The 21,774-nt window shown below is 36.3% G+C and overlaps 3 protein-coding genes across 4 annotated transcripts; 1 reads left to right on the forward strand and 2 right to left on the reverse strand.

Annotated features, from left to right (window-relative positions):
- The first annotated feature begins 4,974 nt into the window (after positions 1 to 4,974).
- LOC116009783 (protein NRT1/ PTR FAMILY 4.6-like) lies at positions 4,975 to 8,632 on the forward strand. 2 transcript variants are annotated; one of them, XM_031248910.1, is made up of 5 exons: positions 4,975 to 5,221; positions 5,338 to 5,443; positions 5,600 to 5,817; positions 6,953 to 7,393; positions 7,473 to 8,632. In XM_031248910.1, the coding sequence occupies exons 1-5, from the start codon at positions 5,174 to 5,176 to the stop codon at positions 8,451 to 8,453; spliced, it is 1,794 nt and encodes a 597-aa protein (XP_031104770.1). In that variant the 5' UTR covers positions 4,975 to 5,173; the 3' UTR covers positions 8,454 to 8,632. The 2 variants fall into 2 exon arrangements, with proteins under 2 accessions (XP_031104770.1, XP_031104771.1); XM_031248911.1 differs by having other exon boundaries at positions 4,976 to 5,252.
- Positions 8,633 to 11,279: 2,647 nt separating this feature from the next.
- On the reverse strand, positions 11,280 to 14,312 carry LOC116007754 (dehydrodolichyl diphosphate synthase 6-like). The gene is made up of 4 exons (XM_031248466.1): positions 14,181 to 14,312; positions 13,983 to 14,068; positions 13,524 to 13,658; positions 11,280 to 12,518 (listed from the first exon to the last, which is right to left on the reverse strand). The coding sequence occupies exon 4, from the start codon at positions 12,434 to 12,436 to the stop codon at positions 11,567 to 11,569; it is 870 nt and encodes a 289-aa protein (XP_031104326.1). The 5' UTR covers positions 12,437 to 12,518; positions 13,524 to 13,658; positions 13,983 to 14,068; positions 14,181 to 14,312; the 3' UTR covers positions 11,280 to 11,566.
- Positions 14,313 to 15,845: 1,533 nt separating this feature from the next.
- LOC116010470 (glutathione S-transferase zeta class-like) lies at positions 15,846 to 19,776 on the reverse strand. Its single transcript, XM_031249896.1, has 10 exons — positions 19,554 to 19,776; positions 19,351 to 19,450; positions 19,196 to 19,252; positions 18,783 to 18,868; positions 18,630 to 18,701; positions 17,880 to 17,933; positions 17,696 to 17,771; positions 17,232 to 17,293; positions 16,346 to 16,405; positions 15,846 to 16,114 (listed from the first exon to the last, which is right to left on the reverse strand). The coding sequence occupies exons 1-10, from the start codon at positions 19,554 to 19,556 to the stop codon at positions 16,004 to 16,006; spliced, it is 681 nt and encodes a 226-aa protein (XP_031105756.1). The 5' UTR covers positions 19,557 to 19,776; the 3' UTR covers positions 15,846 to 16,003.
- Between the last annotated feature and the right edge of the window lie 1,998 nt (positions 19,777 to 21,774).

Consider the following 21,774-nt stretch of genomic DNA (forward strand, 5'->3'; position numbering starts at 1 on the left):
TGAGTAAACAACATTCTCTCCCCGGTCTTTTCAGCCTTATAGCGACTTATCCGACCAATTACTTCAGCACATTTGATGACTTATATGAATTATATATGGGGCCGTTTGGTCACGTCCACACAGAAAAAGCAAGTGTTTATGACGTGAAAAGGAATTTGTTATGCACACACGGGCTTAAGTCACTGATTCAGTATGTAATATTTGAAGGAAGAGATCAAGCTAAGGTTCGAAATTTGGTAACGACAGTGTAGAAATTATGTTTAAAGTGGATAAATCCCTCGTACGTGCGAGCATGATTTACATCCTTTCAAATGTTTTATCGGATCAGGATTGTAGATTCGACCTTTTTTTGGGAAAATGGAATTTATTACTCCAAAGGTCATATATATACATGGTGAACTGCTCAACTCTCCATTTAAGTGTTTTCATTGAAGTGATGATTGTGTTAATAAGAGGATTTGGAATGAGAATTTTCTTAGCTTACTATATAATAAAGATATGGAGTGATTTGACCTCGCCAACATAGGATTTTGACAAAACCATAAATATTGTTTGAGGTATATAAACAAATAAGTTATTTAATTTCGATTTGAAAAATAATAGGATACAATTAGTTTATAGGTAAGCCTAACCTTGTTGCTTGTTTGAGGTATAAATAAATCAAGTTATTTAATTTCGATTTTGAAAAACTTTACCCTCTATTATATCATTTATTTTTCCTAAATACCCATACATTTCGTTAGAGTAAACATTAGTAACGGAATATTCCGTAAACTATTTATTATTCTTAACTCATTCATTGATTTTCATAGGAAATGTTTTTAGGTTCGAACCTCATCCAATCAAAGTTAACATAATTGTTGAACATATACTATGAATATGTTAGAGTATATTAAAAAATACAATATAAAATTTAATATGAACTTTGATCAATTAATTAGTTAGACTATATACATAACATTCAAAATTGAACATCAAAGATTACAAATAAAGAATCTTGAAATCATTTTCTTGTATATTTTAAAACAAATATAGGTTAATTTTTGTCTTTTTTAAAAAAAAATTAATTAATCTTTTTTGATTATTTAGAAAACAAATATAGGTTAATTTTTGTCTTTTTTTTTTTAAATTTAATTAATCTTTTTTTATTATTTAGAACAAGAGTACTCAATATTTTAATTATGTTTTTGCATTATTAGAAATGATTTAAGTCATTATGGTATTAATATTTTTGAGAGTATGTCTGGATGGGTGCTAATCACGATGAGTAATGCTACCCACCCTTCCTAATAATCTTCCTCTTGACATGACACATTTCATTTGATGATTTAGTCTTTAATAATAAGTTATTGAGGTCCCAATTCATGACATCCAATTGTTATAAGTCATGTTAAGATGGATTTCAAGTTGGGAGGATGACGGAGTCAATTTTATAAATATTAGTATAAGGGAATCATTTAAAGATTCCATTCATCTATTTCTTTAATGTAACAAAACTAATTAGAACAAATATGTTCTTTTTGCAAATTCATCATTTGTGGTCCTTCGACTTTCAAATTGTTACCATCCGTGGTCCAAGTTAACCACACATGGTCCTTCAACTATCAAATTTTAACCACCCATAGTCATTCCAAGAAGACCGCGACTGGTTAAATTTTGAAAGTTGAAGAACCATGAGTGATTAACTTGGACTACGGATGGTAACAATTTGAAAATCGAAAAAACATCAGTCAATTTGAAAGTTTAGGACTAATAGTGACAAAATCACTATACTCTATTTGGTATTAACTCTATTTTGTATAAAACTTTAGAAAACAAATGACTCTACCTTGAGACCGTCTCACGGATCCTTATCCGTGGAGTTAGGTCAAATGAAAATGTAATACTTATACTGAAAAATGTAATATTAGCCAGGAATAAAGTATTTGTTAGTTATATGAGAAAATATAATATTTTTAAATCAAAATGTAAAAGTACAACATTTTTTCTTTAAAAGTATTACATTGTCCCTTATATTTTTTTTGAAATAACATTGTCCCTTATATAAGAGACACTTTATTTTTCATTAATACTCCGTATTACATTTTCTAGTATAGGTATTACATGTTTATACTGATCGGATTCGATATCCGTGAGTCAACCTCACGCAAATTTTTACCTTAAAAAACAAACTAGTTAGTGGGTCAAGAATGGAATAATAAGGTCCCCACCACGCCACCCACCACCCATGTGGAGATAAAGACTTAGTTTTGAAAATGAAGTGGTCGGCTTGTACTGGATTGCAGCGTTGGAGATTTGAAGTTCCCCCTTTTTGAGGGAAAAGGGTATATGCATGTGTTGCCCCACATCCAATGAGGACAACCCCTCTTCTCTTCTCTTCTCTTCTCTTTTCAGATAACTACTCCACCTTCATTCCAATCCACTTCATTTTGCTTAGGTAATTTAATCCCAAGCACCCAATAGCTTGCAAACTATATCATGGGTCAGAACACACCTTACATTGTGGACACTGGTCCAAAATGCCATTCAAATTATGTGTTTAAAGTAAACATATTATGTATCTACACTTTGCAATTAACAGATTATGCGTCTATAAATAAATTGAAGACACATAATGTGTTAACTGAAACATAATTTTTGGACTAGGATCCACAATGTAAGGTGGACCTGGAAAAAGATTTGCTAAAATTATTCACATTCAACTTACTCCATAGCCTTAAAATATCATAAAGCATTTAGTTAACTAAGCCTGGAAAGGATGAGTAACAAATTATGAGGTTCAAGAATTTACTGAATTCCAAGGGAGATATACAGGGGAGTGAGGCCTTTCTAGAAACCAAATCTCCTATAATAGAGAATGCCTGCAAAAGTGGGATATCCAGAATTAGAAACAGCAACACCATATGGATTATGTGTAAAGGAACCACTAGGAATGGCAGGCAATAGAAGGTTGCTACAATGACACACTTCACACTTCACTACCTTATACACCATTTTATAAGCTTAAAATCAAAGTGGGATATGATTAATAAGCTATGCCATGAAATTACACAATGGATAAGCATTCAAATCCACTCTCTTGCCAAGACTTGGCATATCTAGACAGACTGCTTACTGTCAAACCTTTCTAGCATCTTCAACAAACTCAGTGACCAAACTTCCCTTTACTGTTGAAAACAACATGTAGATGCAATCACTTACATATACACAGAGGCGGGTAGTTTTCTTCCAATCTGTGATGCCAAGTTGCAGAAAAAACAGCCTTAAAAATTCAACAAACAGTGCAAGATCTATAATATCAATATGTAGTCTATAAGTGACATACATCTGTGGCAGGAAAAGAATTATTAATGTTTTTCCTTAAAATCCTCTCACATCATATTTAACAGTATGAATCTATGAAGCCCAGTTGAGTTAAAAATCCCTAAAATCCAACAGGAAAGTGAAAAAGAGTAATCTTTAAATAAACAGCATCACAACTTACAGTCTGTCCTTTTTATCATTAAATTCCTCTAAATCAAAGACTAACCTAGAACACAATCAATTGGTAAATATCTCTTTGTTCATTAGTTCACATTACAGAGATGTCAATGTTTATATTGCAACAAGGAAATGGCAAATCAGGCAGTACATACTACATAGAAATTAAATGCTTATCCCCTACAATCCATACTTGAGCCTTCTGGAGAATGAAGTTGGAGGCCGCATGCATCACCTAACAAGTTGCAGCCACTCATTTGGATTGGTGAAAAAAGAAACAGAGTAATATTGGCCCACATTGTTATTGGAAAAACATGTGACACTAGATGATTAGTTAGCCCATAAACAGATAATTCCAGTGGCAAGAAGCAACTTCAGAAGTTGAAAGCATCCAAAGACAAAGAAATCAGATGAAGACTATTGGTGAATGCCATCATTGAACAAATAATAATGAGATCCAATGTAAAGGAAATACGTGTAACTTAAGTCCTTGAGTGTATTTTGAGTGAGGTTGTAACTGGGATTTTGAACTCAAGACCTTTCTTTAGGTCATAGTCTCAAAACAAGGTGACTGCACCAATGTGTGAACCTTCTTATTTTACAGATGCAACCATAACCAATTTGATTAACAAAAACACCAATATTGAGAAAAGTGATTAAAACTATTGTGACTGGATTAAGAGATTCCTCTATTATAGAGAAAGGCCTAACCAAGGCAATACAATGAAAGAGATGCTGATTTTCTAAACCTTACTAAAATGAATACCTGGATTTGGACTCTATCTAGTGGAGCATATCTGAGAAAAGGCTCAATTTGAATGTTAGCTAATCAAAAATTTTATTTGGGACAATGCCCAAAAGGCAGCTGCCATTCTGCCAATGGGAACCTGCCATCTCAACAAGTTGGGGACCCACATTCAGAAATGAAAAGAGAAGGATCAAGATGTGAGAACAGAACATAATTGCCCAGAATTTTAGTGTAATTCAAAAAACAAGGTCCATCATCCAGGAGTTTGCCAAGGAACCTATCATATCATTTATCAACCAGTAGTTCTTTATTAGAAAGAGGGAAAAATTGCACTTTTCGTCCCTAAGTTATAAGATAATTGTAGAATTCATCCCTAATTATTGGTCGTGCTCACTTTTCGCCCCTAAGCTATTATTGGCGTTGCACTTTTCGGCCTTTTATTAACTTTTCGTGCTCACTTTCTGTTCCTAAGTTATACTAACATTGCAAATTCCATTCATAATGTTCTGTTAGTAAAGGGACGCAAAATGCAACGCCAATGATAGCTTAGGGATGAAAAGTGAGCACGACCAACAATTAAGGACGAATCTTACAATTACCCTATAACTTAGGGACGAAAAGTGCAATTTTCCCTTTAGAAAGAGAATGTATCTATTTGCAATAAGATGTGTGTATCATTGATTCAGTGATACTACATCATAAATTGATGAGGGAAAGTGATTCCATTCATACTGTCATTTTTTGATAAGTATTCCCAAATATTATGTCATTATCAGAAGACACTATGGCAAGGTACCTGCCCTCTCCACCCCCGTAGGAAAAATGAGCAAGAGTAAATCAACCACTGGTGTGTTGAAAAAACGACTTGTCATCATGCCTAGTTTCTTTCTAAGAATCCAGATTTTTCCATTCAGCTTAGACACCTCCAACCCTACCAGTATTTAAATGCCACCAGCATGCCTTCCTTCCTTAACTAGAAAACTTTTGATCAAGGTTTGGATATCCAGAAATCTCTTAAGAAATGGTGCAATCTCCACCTTTTTATAATTTCCTCACTTATGTTACTCATTCCTCCAGCTAACTGCTTTATTATAATTTCTTTCATGCAGGACACGGGACCCTATTTACAAGAATGGGAAGGGTATGTAGACTGGAGAAATAGACCAGCCTTGAAGGGCCGCCATGGTGGTGTTCTTGCTGTATCTTTTGTCTTGGGTTCGTAAATCTCTAACCTTTTCATGCATCATTCTCACAATAATACAAAAATTGAAATTGCATGGCTGAATTTTATTTTATTTTTGTTGACAATATTAAGGTAATACAAATTATTGATATAAGGTATGCTGATTTCTTTCCATTGTAAATCATCAGTTGTAGAGATAGTGGAGAACCTAGCATACCTGGCGAATGCAAGCAACCTAGTGCTTTACCTGTCAAAATTCATGCATTTCTCTCCATCTAGTTCAGCCAACATTGTCACCAACTTCATGGGCACATCATTCTTCCTTGCTCTCCTTGGTGGGTTTTTGTCTGATGCCATCTTCACCACCTACTCCATCTTTCTAATAAGTGCAACAATTGAATTTTTGGTAAGATCACTATCTAATCTACTCTTTATATAAAGCTGCTAAAGCAACAAGCAAAAAGATAAAACAACAATCTAGTGCGTAGGGATTTACAAATGGCAAGAGGGAACAATGAGAATGATCATTGCAAGTGGGGCAAAATAACATATGCAGTTATAGTTTTCCAGTTGTCAGCTATGCTGCTTAAGAAAAACAGTTGCAAACCTTTAGGAAATTCTACTACAGACCCTACCCAATACACCCTGCCAACCATACTGTCCATTGTTGACAGTCTAGGTAAAACAAGTCCAATCTGCACTCTGTGCAACATCATAACAAGAATCAAATAGGTCTACAGGTCCCCAACTTCATTGGGAATAGCAGGTATATATGTAAAGGATTCATGTAACTACCTAAAAGAAACTTGTACTTCATAAGTTCATACCTACAAGAATAGGTGTGCCAGGAAAAGATTTATGACATGTATAGTAGTTACAAATAGAAAACATATACAAATAATAGAAAAGAGAAAACTGATGTGTTTTACCTACAAGTACAAATGCCATCATTCTTTTGTGAAGGTCAAAGTTAATAATTTGTGGGGCCAAAAGTATATTTACAATAAATGTTATCTGATAGAGAAGGGTAATAGACATTTATGATTCATGTGCCTTAAGGCTGGTTTAATCCAATCAGAATTCACAAATCACAAACCAGGTCCACACCAGGAGCTAGCATTTACCTCATTAATGCCAATACATAGATATAAGTAAATTTCATTTTCAAGAAAAAGACTAATTAAAATGACATGAGCTTTAATAATGATGTTGGGGTCGTATGGTCCTTCAGTTTTTGATATGGAAAGGTAGGAAACTTGGATCATGGTAAATGTAGCAGGAAATTGTAACTGATAATGAATACTGGATACAAAGGAATTCTAACTTAGCAAGTCAAAAGATAAAACTGATTCAGATGTTAAGTAGTAAAGTTGTTTGGTCATGCTTAGGTCATAGTTAGCATGGTGAATTAACACTTATTATTTGTAACTAACAGCAAATAGAAACCTAAAACCAACATTAACAGATCATGTTTTTATGGTAGTCATATAGGACTATAATCGCTTTATTTTATTTTTGACTGATCAAACTTGATGGATCAGGGTCTGTTGATGCTCACAGTTCAAGCACAGATACCTTCTCTGAAACCATCAGTTTGTTCATCACCTAACAGAAACACCCCTTGTCATGAAGTCAAAGGTTCGAAGGCAGCAATGTTATTTGCTGGCCTCTATCTGGTGGCACTTGGTGTTGGAGGAATCAAAGGTTCACTTCCTCCACATGGAGCTGAACAATTTGATGAGCAAACCCCACGGGGAAGGAAGCAGAGATCAACCTTTTTTAATTACTATGTGTTCTGCCTTTCTTGTGGAGCACTAATTGCAGTTACATTTGTGGTGTGGATTGAAGACAATAAAGGCTGGCAATGGGGGTTTGGTATTGCCACTATAATGATATTAGCCTCCATTGTAGTTTTTCTCCTAGGCTCTGCAACTTACAGGAACAAAGTCCCTACAGGAAGCCCCATTACAACCATCTTCAAGGTACAGCTAACAAAGACTACAATTGTATCCTTCATAGCACCCAAAAGGTAACACTCAGCGATAAATTTATTTTTAACAGGTCCTGGCTGCAGCACTGTGCAATTCTTTTCTTCGTAAGAATCCTAGAAATGCTATTGCTAGCATGAGTGGAACTGAGACTAGTGATGAAGAAGGGCGCTCTAAAGCAAAGGCAGAAATTCAGAATGCAACGGAGGATCATGGATTCCTTAACAAAGCAGCAATCGAGAAGCCAGAGTTCCCATCACTATATTGTACTGTCAAAGAAGTAGAAGAAGTTAAGATAGTCCTCAGAATACTGCCCATATTCATGTCTACTATTATGCTGAACTGCTGCCTAGCTCAGCTGTCCACATTTTCAGTCCAGCAAGCAGCCACCATGAACACAAAGATTGGCTCTTTAAGGATTCCACCAGCTTCTCTTCCAGTGTTTCCAGTTCTCTTTGTCATGGTACTAGCACTAGTGTACAACCATATAATCATCCCATTTGCTAGGAAGATCACCAAGAGTGAAATGGGCATAACTCATTTACAAAGAATTGGTACTGGTCTAGTCCTCTCTATCGTGGCCATGGCCATTGCAGCTCTTGTGGAGTCAAAGAGGAAAAGAGTGGCAATGCAAACTGGACTGGTGAATTCTAAAGAACCTCTTCCGATCACATTCCTCTGGGTGGCTTTGCAGTATTTATTCCTAGGCTCAGCTGATCTCTTCAGCCTCGCTGGACTGATGGAATTCTTCTTTACAGAGGCACCATTTAGCATGCGATCACTGGCAACAGCTCTCTCCTGGGCCTCACTAGCCATGGGTTACTTTCTCAGCTCAGTGCTTGTATCAATTGTCAACCGCATAACTGGGACCTTTCGGCACACACCCTGGCTATACGGCAACAACTTAAATCATTATCATCTGGAAAGATTTTACTGGTTGATGTGCATACTGAGTGGATTGAATTTCTTACACTATCTCTTTTGGGCCTACCGCTACAAGTACAGATCATCCAAGCATGAAGAAGACACAAATTCAAACAATAACATGTCATAATATATGGGCTCAATAATCCTTGTCATGATGGAGCTTAGCTTCTTCACCACCCACAGTACTTCATGGTATTATCAGTACCTATATATTGATGATATATTAACAGCTCTATTTCGGTATTTTAGGCATGTATGCTCTTAATATTGATATATTACCATCTGCAGTTGTCTGATTTGGAGTAATTAATCTATCATTGAATGAATTTGGATGCTTGTAGTACCATGGGCTCTGTAACCCTAGTTTGATGATTTCCTCAATGTTGAAGCATAATCACAGTATATATCATTTCCTACCAGTCAAAAAGATTGTTATATCATGCTACAATGTCAAACTAAAGTTCTGTTCATAATCATCCATAGTAGCAGAATTAAAGGGTCACCATAATACCAGCATTCCAGCAACCTTATAAAAAGACAAATCCACTGATACAAAGACCTAGTTGAATGAAACATAAAGTCTGATGTGATAACTGCAATGGACTAAACATGCGGAAAAGACACAAAATTAATAAATGTATGAGCATTCTGGAACACAAATTGAATAGACATTTTCATGTTCACACCACAAGTCTAAAGAATTTACAACCAAAACTACCATCGACAGTGAAACTTACGGAGATACTCCAAGAAAATGAATCCTTTTCACCATTTTATCACCATCTAACCTCTCTGCCGTGGATAAAGCTAGGGTTTAGATTCATCAAACCACACAAATGTGAACTTACTTTCATCCTGAATTACAAATTGAAAATGCTATGTAAACGGAATTGACATTAACATGCAGGACAATGCTAGAATGCTAGATGCCCTGTGATCCTTACCAAATGACAGTTAACAACCTTGAACACAACCTTTATTATTTATTTATTTATTTATAGTTTTGAAAAAAAAAATTAACAATTTTCATACAACAAAATAAGCTCGCTCCATTTCAAATTAATATTAAAATAAAAAAAAATCGCACATTCTTTAGCTAGAGCTGCGCATTCGCATACTGATCCTCGTAGTCGGTTATCTTCTAGCCCTCTTGTATTGAGACTTTGATAATTTAATTTTGAATTGTGGTTTTCAAAAAAAAAAAAAAAAAGAAGTCTTAATTTTGCCAACTATTATGTAGTTACCATTCCAAATGAGTGGTTACAAGATCGAATCTCGATGGACTAAAAAATATTAATAAAGTATAGAATAGATACTACTTTATAAAGAATCATAAGTGTTTAAAAGAAAAAAGAAAATAGAGTCTATGATTGGCACTATGAGTAGTCAATTGAGTCACATAACATATTAATTACAGACACATAACATGATAACTATAACTACATAAATTGTTAACTATAGATACAAAATATGCTAACTGCAGACACATAAGATGTTGGTTAACATATTATGTGTTTACAATTAACATATTTTGTATCTGCAGTTAACAGTTTATGTGTGTCAATCATGTTATGTGTCGGTAATTATCATATGATGGGCGTTCAATTTGTTTACATGTATAAAAACGGTTAACTATAGTCATCCGCTACCCACCATGCAACGACCACTGGCCTCGCATGCGCCCACCCCCCACCATGCAGCCATCCGCCACCCACCATGCAGTCATCCATGCTGTTGTACCGCCTGCCACCCTTGCCGCCATGTCGCTTGCCAGCCGCGCCACCCGTGCCACATTGCAAGCCGTACCGCCTACCAGTCGTGCATCCACACCGCTTGTCACCTGCCATCCGTGCCACGCCATCTATTCGCCATGCCGCCTACCATCTATGTCATGCCACTTGTCCGCTTGTTATCGTGCCACGCCATCCGTTTGACGTGTCGCCTGCCATCCGCACCGTTCGAGACGGTACCAACTACCCCCAGGCGCCTCACCCTCCAGAGGTTGTCACGCCTACCGGCGGCAAGAGCCACTCGCTATCCCAAATCCCCTCTTTTTGGATCCCTGAACCAGCATTTAGGGTGTGTTTGGTAGTCTAGAAAATGATTTATGGAAATCATTTTCCGGGCTTTTGGTGTTTGGCCGTGCTTGGAAAATGCAGTCAACGGAAACCAATTTCCGTTGGCCAAGGAAAATAATGCCATTTTTCTGGAAAATGACTTCCGGATTTTTTTTTCCGGAAGTCATTTTCCGGACTTGGCTTCAACAATTATTTTGCCAAAATGGCCGCATTTGTTACTTTGTAAAAGAAATATTATTATTTTATATATTATTATTATTATTACTTTATATTTTTTAAAAATAATTAAAATGTAAAATTATACAATTTAACACATTTTCTAGAAAATGAACCAAACACAAAGACAGTTTTTCAGAATGCAATCGAACACGGGAAATGAAACTGTTTTCCGAAAAATAACTCATTTCCCAGAAAATATTTTTCAAAAGTCATTTTCTTGCTTTCCAAACACACTAGGTGGGACAAGCCCAAACCTCAATATCCCATCAATTTTGTTGTCAAATGTATATCATGGTTCCTTTTTTTAAAAAAAAATATGAATTATATTACAATAGCTAAAAGTATAACTATTAAAAAAGTTAAAACTAAAATTTTTATATTTAAAAAAAAAGTTAAAAAATCAAGAATTTATAGCTCATTTATCAGCTATAAGCTCTTTAAAATAAATTCTCTCAAACAAAGCCTTGGACCAAGAATTACAGGTTAGCATATACCCCTACAGCTGAAGAGCATTGATTACTTTTAACATACAAAAAAAACTCACATAAAATCAGATGAAATATCTCCAGCTCCAGAAGTAGAACCAAACCATGGAAGATGGAGTTCAGAGGCCACGAGGCAGATAAACAGAAATACAGAATGCTGGACAGGCAATCTAAGTGTAAAAAAAAGATGAAATGCATATTCATACATGATACAACACAGTCTATGTTTAGATATAGTGGGAGATGCATATAAATATATAATGATTGGCTATAGAAAGTAAGTACTCCAGATAGCTTATACATACATCCAGTTATGCGTGAATGTATCTATCGTCATCGTGCTAACCCAAGGCGAGATCACCAAAAACAAATCCCAGCCCGTATTTGCATCTTTTTAGAGGAAATCTCATTCTACAATGACGATGACCCCTAAATGAACTTACCCTGCCTAAAAACCATTAAGTTTCCTTCTCTTTTCCCTCAAGGTAGGAGTAGTTCCTTTGGAAATCCAAAATTGCCCAAACCAAATGCCTGAAACCGATTTCTGGCCAAAGGGCGGTGGGAGAGTAAAGAAGACACTTTGCACTCTGCCATAGTAGGAAATTGCTTAACCGAGTTTCTCCAGAGGTACGTATTATGATATCAGGATTGGGAACAACAGCCATATACATATGTCTATCAATATCTGTTGAGCCAATAAGATTCTCAATCTTATCATTTCCATTCAAACGTTCCGTTATATCATTTTGAGCAGAATTTTGATTTTTTTTGCTGATTTCCTTCCATTTTTCTTCACATGATTGCTCAACAGCATGTACAATCTCATCTGTTGATGTGTAGGCAACACAGATTGATAGAGTGGCATTTGAGTTACTAGCGGTTGCTGCCATAGCCCTCTCTGCTGCTGACCTAACAGGGTCACTTAAAAGTTTTAGGTTCCCCTGAAAATAAACTCGGATTCCATAGCGGTTCACTATGCTTTGCTCTTTAATCATCTCTTCAATCTTTTCCTGCATCAAGTGCATAAGGGATCCAACTTCTTCAGGGCGCCTTTTGAAGTTATCAATACTAAAGGCATAAATAGTTATGTACTTCACACCGAGCTCAAAACAATATTTTAGCATATTCATAAGAGCAGAAAAGCCAGCCCTATGCCCATTCCCCTCTTCCAAAGTCTGCTTCTTAGCATATCTTCGATTTCCATCCATTATAAATGCAATATGGCTAGGAATAGGACCAACAGAAAGTACTGAAAAAATGCACTTTCGGAGGAAACAACACATATTTTCTAGCAGTTGGTTTGTTTGTTTACCACTCTCGCTCACCATATTGAACCACAATTCAGTCTCAGATGCAGCAACACAAACCTGATATATGTAGTAGAAACTTCAAGTCTTCAAGATCTGTCAACTGCACTTAAGAAAAAAGTGTCTTAAAATAAGTAACAAACAATAACTTATGTTTATATATTTAAGACAATGACTTCATGTTCCAAACTAGGGGTGCAAACGAGCCGAGACGACCTCAAACCTAGGCTGGCTTGAGTTCAATGATTTTACAGCGGCTCGAGCTCAAGCTCGATCGAGCTTTAAAATTTAAGCTCTAGTTGAGCTCGCTAATTTTCATATGGCTCGAGCTCGGTTCGATGGCTCGATTTGAGCTCAAGTTTGAGGTTGAGTTTGATTTGTAACTGCAAAATGCTACTACTAAAATTATAAATTGATTTATCCCAACATAAATAATAAAAACTAGATAAAATTTAGAGTTCAAAACAAAATATAAAAGTTCCGTTACACTAGGCATAAAAACAAGTAAATAAGTTGATTCCAACCAAACAAGGATCATTACAAAAGTTGATTCCAACATGTTACCAAATTCATTTCTTACTTGTCACAAGCACACAAAACAGAACCATAGAAGAAATATTTGGACAAGACACCGTTAGTAGTCTTAGTACGCAGGAAATACAAGTAACAAAATGGCAAAAAGTCCCATATCCACTTGCCCAATCCATTTAACATTAAATCAACTAGTTGAATAGCAGTAACAAGTAGAGAGTGATTCTTTAGGAAGAGCCTTGCTCATATTACATATAATGAGCCTTGTTCAACTCCATCCCTCCACAGAACTATAACCCAACAGCAAAATCTTTGAATTCTAAATTCATGCTAGTAAATTGCAATTGAATGCTGTTCATTCTCATCTTATCAGTTCAGTTTCATATAAAAGCTCAAGCAAAGAAATCACAGCAATCAACAACCCTTGTTATTGTCATTTATCTTGGTTCATGCTAGCACATCACATGCATTTTTTATTAACTGGATTATTGAATAAAGTCATAAACGTGGCTCTCTTGTTAGCAATTATGATGATAAAAGTAATGAAACTAGGCTAGCAATAATGATCTGGACTTACACCATATTGCAATCACTCGAGTTATTGATAGTTCTGGGATTAGAGATAGCATTTTGCACGAGCTGAAACCTTCAGAGCCATGGGCTGAGCAGGGGAGCAATGTCCATCAGTAGCAATCTTGTGAAGGCCATAAAGCTGCATTTTCAAATCATTACATTGATTGCATTAAAATCAAGAGGTGAAGTGATTACATAAAATTTAAAAGCCCTCACTGGGTTGTAAAATATGGAAATCACTGTAAAGAACTAAGGATTCAAGTCATAACATTTCAACTGTTACTAGGATTCAAGTCAACAAATGCCTATAAATTAGAATTTAGACAGCATCCACTATGAGTATGCAACTGAATTGAAAATTTGAAACTAACAACAAATGCCTATAAATTACCATTGAAACACTGAGAACATCATCGTACAAAAAACAATTTAAACCTGGGGGAACAAGATTTGTGAAGATTACCTTTGAAATGTGGCTTTGGTGAACCAGGAAGCTTGAATAGCCAGAAGCGAACTTCTAAGTTTTTTCCCTCGAAACCACCACAAGAACTAATTATTCAAAAAAAAAAAAAAAAAGATGCAGAAGCCTAAGATTATTACACAAAACATGAATATTTCACAGGACACCAGAAAACAGAGAAGGAATCCAGCTCCAACATACTGAGCAATGAGGCCACGTCGGCTACTCGCCGTTTGTTACTCGCAGAGTCGCAGGGAAACAGGGAAAGCGGAGTCCTCGTCGTCTACTCGCTGTTCGTTAATCGCAGAGCCGCAGGGAGGTGGAGGAGGTGTCACTGTGGCTTTGATTTTAGATTTAGAAATTTATTATTATTATTTTAAAATAAAAACTTAACCCATTATATCATAATCCAAACATTTTATAAGAAAATCAGGAGAGACTCAAACCACCACTTAACCTGACATAGAAAAGGTCTCCCTAGCAAGAGCGTGGACGACACAATTCGCAGACTGCTTCACAAAACGAAAATTGACATCCTTATTCGTAGATGTTACATATATAATAATAATAATAATAATAATAGTTGACAAGGTGTGAGTTATAATAATAATAATAATAATATAATAATAATAATAAAATGAAAAATGTCAAATAGGCGGCTGAACTTAAGAGTGTTTGGTTGGATGAAAAAATTATCATAATTTACTTGTTGCTCCGAGTTAAATTGATGACTTGATATTTAATATAATTAATTTTAAAACATTAATGCTTATGTTGCAGTAACATGAGTTATATATAAAAAAAAAGTTATTTTAATTATTATTTTAACAAATATTTTTTAAATAAAAAAAAACAAAACTTTTATGTGGAAGCAGCCATCCCCTTGGTCTGATCTGGACAAAGCTGCCTCCTTCTTCCTCCAATATACTCTCCATTCATGATCAGATCTTTAACATCAGTGACAGTAAGCTGAGCATAACATAGATGTTAAGCTAGCTGTGTAATTGGATGTTAGAACCAGCACTACAAACACCTAAACTATGATAATAAATCTTGATAAATTGTTTAATATCCTCCCCTAAAACATCGCACATTGGCTGTTGTTGTTTCTTCTTGTTCTTCAAATGCTATTCCTGCCATTGCTCAGTGGCTTTTCATGATGATCAACAAAAAGGGCATTCATTCAAATTGTTTTGTCAAAACTGCACTTCTTGACATGTATGCTAATTGTGGAAATCTAGATCTGGCAAGAAAGATTTTTTATGAGTTGGGTTCATACAAGAACTCTGTTACATGTTATGAAATGATTTCTTAAGCTATTCTTGAATGCCATTTATTTCATGGATCCTCACTTCAATTTGCTATAACTTATTTTCGAGGTAAAGTTTTAAAGAAAGGCGGATCCACTTGTCCACCTTGCAAGGTAAAAGGTAGATCCGAATCCAAATGTTCATAATTTACCTTTTAAAAATTCACAATTTGTATGTTTAAAAAAAAATTTACAATTTGTATTATATGAACACACAATGTAAACATATATGTAATTGATTACCTGTTTTGTATTCACAAGTTCCTGTCAAATACTGCAGCTACACAATATTAGCATATTAGGATTTGATGACCCTGTATTGTATTCACAAATTTCCTTCTACAGTTTTTATGTGTTTTGACGTAGAAACACATATATTCGAAAAATTCACAATTTCAACACTAAAAATATACAATTTATACGTCATTTAAGATCAGGATCTATCTTACTTTGCAATGTAGACCTTGGTCCATAGTATAACAACTCAAGAAAGGCACGGCTGGTGATATCACTTGTTGACAAGGTAACATTGGGCCACATTGTATTACTTGTATACATGATATCAAAATATAAATAAAATTCAAAATGAAGAGAAATGCATCATTATTAAGGATTATTTAGTATCAATTCGAGATAATCCAGGATACCACTTTCCATCAGAATCATAAACCATTACAACATTAGACAGATGTTTCGTTTACATTGATAAATCACCTCAAGCTCTTGCTTCAGCTGGTGTATCAGGCTGTTTCTCCGGCATAGCATTTTGAATAGCAGGTACCTCTTTGCACGCCTCGTATATACGAGATAGAAGGGGATATTCATTCTGCATATAGCATTAAACTCAACATTCTCAGTACAGAACATATTTAGTAAGAAGAAATATTGAAATATACATCGGGAATTACTGTCATTCAAAGTACTGTCTGTTTCAAGAAAACACAAGTAGTTAACAGGCAAAGAGTAAGAGCCAGAGAGACTATAGTAAAAGTTGGAAAGGATAAGGAGAAGCCAAGTGACATAAAGAGTAAATAACAATTAGGATGAAAGGAATTACCATATCCACATTGAATATGTTGATTGCTGCATGGATTTGGGGCACTAGAAATAGATCAGCCTGCAAATTGCAGCCGACATGTTAAACATCAATTAATAAGTGTTGGGCGGAGGCCAGTGATGGGCCAAGTCAAGCAATTGGTGGCTATGGGATTGTTGGGAGGAGGCCGGTGAGAAACCAAGTCCAGCACCTTGCCTCTCGAAAATGTGGTAGTGGTATATATAAGGAAATAAAACTGTGAGCTATAGCTTTTGGCGTACTAGTAAGCGCTTGATCCTAACAAGTGCTATCTGAGAGAGGTCACGGGTTCGAGCTGGTAGGTGCTGCGAGGGGAATTGTTGGGCATATTCTATAATCTATAAAATGGTAAATATGCATTATATCTAAATGGAAGGATTTTTCACACATGCAAATACACATATATAAAGCCAAATGAATCGATACACTCGAATTCAGACACAATCATCAATTACTGGCCTCAGCTTTGATGTTTAGTCAAACTACCTGTCCTGAATGGTGTTTAGATTGTATAGTTTAGACTGAAAAAGATGTACAGGTAAAGAAGGGATATTGCATCTATATGTCTGAGGTTTCAAAAACACCTGCACTTGGGCACTCTGTTGTTTCAAAACTCACACTCAGAACCCTGGATGGCTTTCAGCCATAAAAGTTGCTACTTTGATATTAATGAGAAAAAGCTTTGTTTCTAACTAATGTATTTGGCTAAAACCTCGAAAAGTTAACTTTCCAAATGTGTATTAAAATTAGCCAAACAATGTTATGTAAGTTAATCAAACAAGAAACTACAAGTACTGAAAAAAATTATACACAATTAATTTAGTGTTCTCCAATTAGTAGTTGAAAGTATCCTAGTAAAGAAACTAACCAGATAAATTTCATCACCAATGGCATACTTTCCAGCATAACTTTTCAGTAGCTTCTCCAATGCTGCAAAATTGGTATTAAGAGTAAAATCACAAAACTCCAATATCTTGATATGAAAGACCAAGTTAAATAGAGCACTTCAATCACACTTAACAGGATTTCATCAGATAATGCATTTGGAAAAAGTGTGAAATATTCTATTTGTTATGGTAATAAGAGAATGCCTATATAATTATGGTTTTCAAGATGTTCAATGATAAGTAGCAAGTTGAGGAAATGGAAATTCTGAGAGAGAGACAGTTGGGGCTGTTGGGGAGGGGGAGGGGGATGAATGCATGAGAAGTTGTAAGTAAAGATTGGACATGCATCTTCTTGCTCAAATTCCAGAACTATCAAATCTAAATTTACTGTCCCATGCTAATTAAATTCTTATTTCAAGAAAGGCAATAGGAACAAAGCTTTTACCAGCAAAGCCTTTTTTTATATGAGTCTGGCCCCATGGAACTTTCTCATTAGGACCAACTTTGTCTTCAATATATTTCTACAGTTGCATGACAAAGTAACATAACACCATGTCAAATCAAATTGAATGTATTAAGATGGCCTATAGTGATTAGTGAATCGCCACAAATTATAATTTTATACTTACAAGAATAGCTGTATTTTGTAGAGGCTGTATGTTTGCAGAAACAATATTCGCAGCCTATAATCAAATAACAAGAAATTTGAAGAAAATTAAATCAACTGAAAAACATAAGAGATATTTTTTTAGGGATGACGAGGGAAACCCACAAGCCTTTTAGGTGTAGGTAAACTCCGCCTTGTGACCCTAGCCGGCAAAAGACTACAAATCTTACACCAGACTAGGTTACCCCTATCTCTCCCTATTTGGCTTAGGACACAAGGGATCACAAAAAGACATCGGTCTAGTGCTCCCACACCATGTCTAGTTCTTCTGATTAGAGCACATAACATTTTGCAAGCCTATAAACTCCTATTTGTTTACAATGAAAGTCATAAACTCATGCCTCTCAGAGCAATCTGAGATTGACAGTATGGTCTACAATACTAGGATCTTTGCCACAATAGAAACTCAAGTATTTTTTGATTGAAATGATCTTGCTAGAATTCTAGAAAGGCGAAATGATGAAAATCAGAAAATGCCAGCCAACTATTGTGTGAAGGTGAAATCAACTCAACTATCATGTTCATTATTCTACTAAGTTAAGCTTAGTGTTTCTTGGTCATCCAATTTTGTTCTAATTTCCAGCTGCATTCTGGTAAAGGCTATATGCAATACTTTCAGCATTGAAAAGGCTAGCATCTATGCCTATATTAGTCAGATTCTAAGAGTGTACTCTGAAATGAGTACCAATATCAAATCACTGCCACATTTTACCTGAAAATTTATAGCCTTTAACTTAGGATCCTTCGGCAACAAGGGATTCTGTGGATACTTTTCTTCCAAATACTGCACATTAGGATTACATACAAGTTATTCCATATAAAATACCAAACTTAACACCACACTAGCATAAAGGCAAAGTCTCACCATCAAAATAGCAAAAGAGTCTGAAATAACAATGTCTCCATCAACCAATACCGGCACATACCCCATCGGATTGAGCTTCAAAAGTTCTACATTTCCATGCACACCAATAAGGTTTAAATTTAAAGTAAATAATGTTGCAAAATTGACAACTCTATACTATTTTTTTGTGTGACTACAATCTAAGCTATACATAATATCTACGTATGTCAACATTCTTGATCGGGATGGGACTCAAACCTCTGACCTTCCGTTTGGAATGGTAACAGTGATGTCATTCATCCACAAGATACTTGGCACAACTCTACACTATTATGTTGCCCATTTTTGTTTGAAATATTCATTCATTGATTTAATTTAGGGCAGATACACGATTACGAGAAGATAAATTGATCACTAGGAAGAATTTAACAAACCAGGGCTGAATTGTTCGCCTTTGATCAGGTTAACCGCTTTGTACTCGTAATCCAGTCCTGTTATATATTGATTTATTTTTAATTTAGATTTTGTACGGAAGTTCGGGTCACTCGGATAGAATAGTTGAATAGTTGGAATAAAGAGAGAAGTAAACCTTTGAGATTGAGAGCAATCCTAACGCGGCAAGAGCAAGTGCTATGCCAGTCGGAGTAGAGTTGAAGCTTGGTTGACTCTCTTCCGCCGCCTGTCTCCGCCTAAGCACCCACCGGAAAGTTTACCAAAGTATCAAAAACAAAAGCATTAAAATACAAAAAATGGAAAGAAAAAAGAGAATATCAAATACAGAATCTCGCTCACCATGATCAACCAAATGTGCAGCTGATAGTGTTCAATATCCAAGTTTTGCGTATTCTATTTGTCTTTGCCGGCCCGAAACGGACAGGTTCTTAATCCTTTGCTCACAAAAGTCTATTTCAAGATAGTTTTCAAAAACTTATCTTGAAATAGACTTTTGGGAGCAACGGATTAGGAAAACTATCTTGAAATAGACTTTTAGGAGCAAAGGATTAGGAACCAGTCCGTTCTGGCGGCAAAGACAAATAGAATACGCAACTATCTGGTACTTAACACTGACTTGGAGGAGTCATTCACATTGAACACTATCAGCTGCACATTTCGTTGATCATGGTGAGCAAGATTCTGTATTTGATTCTCAGGTAGTTGTGTATTCTATTTGTCTTTGCAGGCCCGAAACAGACAGGTTCCTAATCCTTTGCTCCCAAAAGTCTATTTCATGGGAAATTTTTAAAAATAAACTTGATAATTTAGTATTAAATTTTGAAAGATTACTTCGTTCAATTCTCCTTTTTATCTAATCTTTGTTTATAGAATTTATGTATATGTATTATGTATATATTTCTTATAAGAAAATTCGATAGTGTAGTTGCTTCTGGTGTTTTATATTAAAAGAAGAAATGCTCGGAATATCAAACTACAAGAAAACACAAAAATATAAGCGAAAAATTATGTAGAAAAAAAAAGGGAAAAAATCATTTCTAAGGGTATAATGACGGAAAAATGTTGTAGTTACAAGATTTTTCGTTAAAAAATTGATAAATTTCTTTTCTATCACTAAATTATTTACATATATATATATATATGTATATATATATATGTCAATAATTTAGTGATAGAAAAGAAATTTATCAATGGAGCTCCCATGCGGTCGTGCGGCCTAATCTGCATCGTCCGATTTCATTAATCCAACTGGAATTCGTGTACGTTTAAGTGATGGTATTATGATAATTTTAGTATCTATATTGATAGAGTAAATACGGGGAGGTAGTAGTAAATGAATAACAGATTGTATTAATCAAGGAGATGAGAGGTCAAGGGTATGAGCTCGGGACTCAAACTTAGACCGGGAGTTAGATCTCGGTGGTTCTTAATATAGCCAAAAGTCCTCTCTCTTCAATAAATGCGGGTATTTATAGGGGAGCGAGGAGCGACGAGTTCCGGGCTACCAGCATGCTACACACGTGGGGACCATGCACTGCCATCCTCTGGCTCCGGCTCGTGGCCGTACACTTGTCCTATAACTGCTGTGCTGCCGGGATCAGTTATGGTCGGGAGGTCGGGAAGCTATGGGTAGGTCGGGAAAGAAGCTGGGGTCAATATGGACCCTTCTTCTCCGGGTCGAGTTTACCGTATGTGCCGGCCGGGTATTACCCTATCATATAGCCCCCCCCTAGCGTGATGGCTGATAACGTAGGGTGAGAGGCGACACGCTATCTTCGTGGGCCCGATCAGGCATTTGAATCGTCGCGGAGAAGCGACCGATGCCATACACGTGTCAGCGAGCGGTAACCTCTCGAGATTCCCGCCCCATCATTACGCGGAGTCGTTTCGACTTCCGTGGTTTTCCTATAAGTAGGGCTTTTGCATGAGCGTTTTGGAGTGTGCGTTTTTTACCTCGAGAATCACTACCAGAGCCTCCCGACCTGCTGTTCTTCAAGATCTAAAAGCCAACTTCAGCCGCTCTCTGAATACTGCAGGTGAATTTCGTCCTTTTCCTTTTTATTTTCCAATCGTCCGTTTATTCCGCACTTTGTGTTTTCCAGTATTTGCACAAATTTGAGCTAGTCTGCTCGCGGTCAGGCCCCTTGAGCCTAAACCCGAACTCCCTTTCCCTATAGGGAACTTGCGAAGTCGGATTCAGATAGCCAGAATGCCTCTGCTCAAGACTACGACGACGACGTGGTGGAAACTACTCCAACAGATGTGTCTTCGGCCAATTCTACAAGGTCACCCGGGGAGGTCGAGGTAACCGATGGTCAGGGAGAAGAGGGGAGTCCGCAGCGGGGAAAATCTCCTCGAGTGGTGATATCCCACCTCTACGACCGACTTCCGGTGTACTCACCGACCTCTCGAGAAGCCTTACTAAACACTCTTCCCCCTTGACCTGCTGCTTCTCAGGCCGTTTTGGTTCCTGTTTCTTCGGCGCAACCCTCTTCTTTGCAACCCTCCGCATCTACCGAGGGCGGCCTCGTGTCCCTTAATAGCGACGACGTTTGCAATC

This window comes from Ipomoea triloba, chromosome 2 (genome assembly GCF_003576645.1).
Source record: "Ipomoea triloba cultivar NCNSP0323 chromosome 2, ASM357664v1".
In the NCBI taxonomy this organism is placed as follows: Eukaryota; Viridiplantae; Streptophyta; class Magnoliopsida; order Solanales; family Convolvulaceae; genus Ipomoea; species Ipomoea triloba.

Excerpts from the sequence above, each read along its gene's own strand:
- LOC116009783 (XM_031248910.1), top strand. The coding sequence starts at position 5,174 with ATGCCACCAGCATGCCTTCCTTCCTTAACTAGAAAACTTTTGATCAAG. Across the intron at positions 5,222-5,337 it reads CTAGAAAACTTTTGATCAAG|GACACGGGACCCTATTTACA; the intron begins GTTTGGATATCC and ends TCTTTCATGCAG. Across the intron at positions 5,444-5,599 it reads TGCTGTATCTTTTGTCTTGG|TTGTAGAGATAGTGGAGAAC; the intron begins GTTCGTAAATCT and ends GTAAATCATCAG.
- LOC116007754 (XM_031248466.1), bottom strand. The coding sequence starts at position 12,436 with ATGGTGAGCGAGAGTGGTAAACAAACAAACCAACTGCTAGAAAATATG.
- LOC116010470 (XM_031249896.1), bottom strand. Across the intron at positions 17,934-18,629 it reads TAAAGGCTATAAATTTTCAG|GCTGCGAATATTGTTTCTGC; the intron begins GTAAAATGTGGC and ends ATTTGATTATAG. Across the intron at positions 16,406-17,231 it reads TTGGTGATGAAATTTATCTG|GCTGATCTATTTCTAGTGCC; the intron begins GTTAGTTTCTTT and ends TGCAATTTGCAG.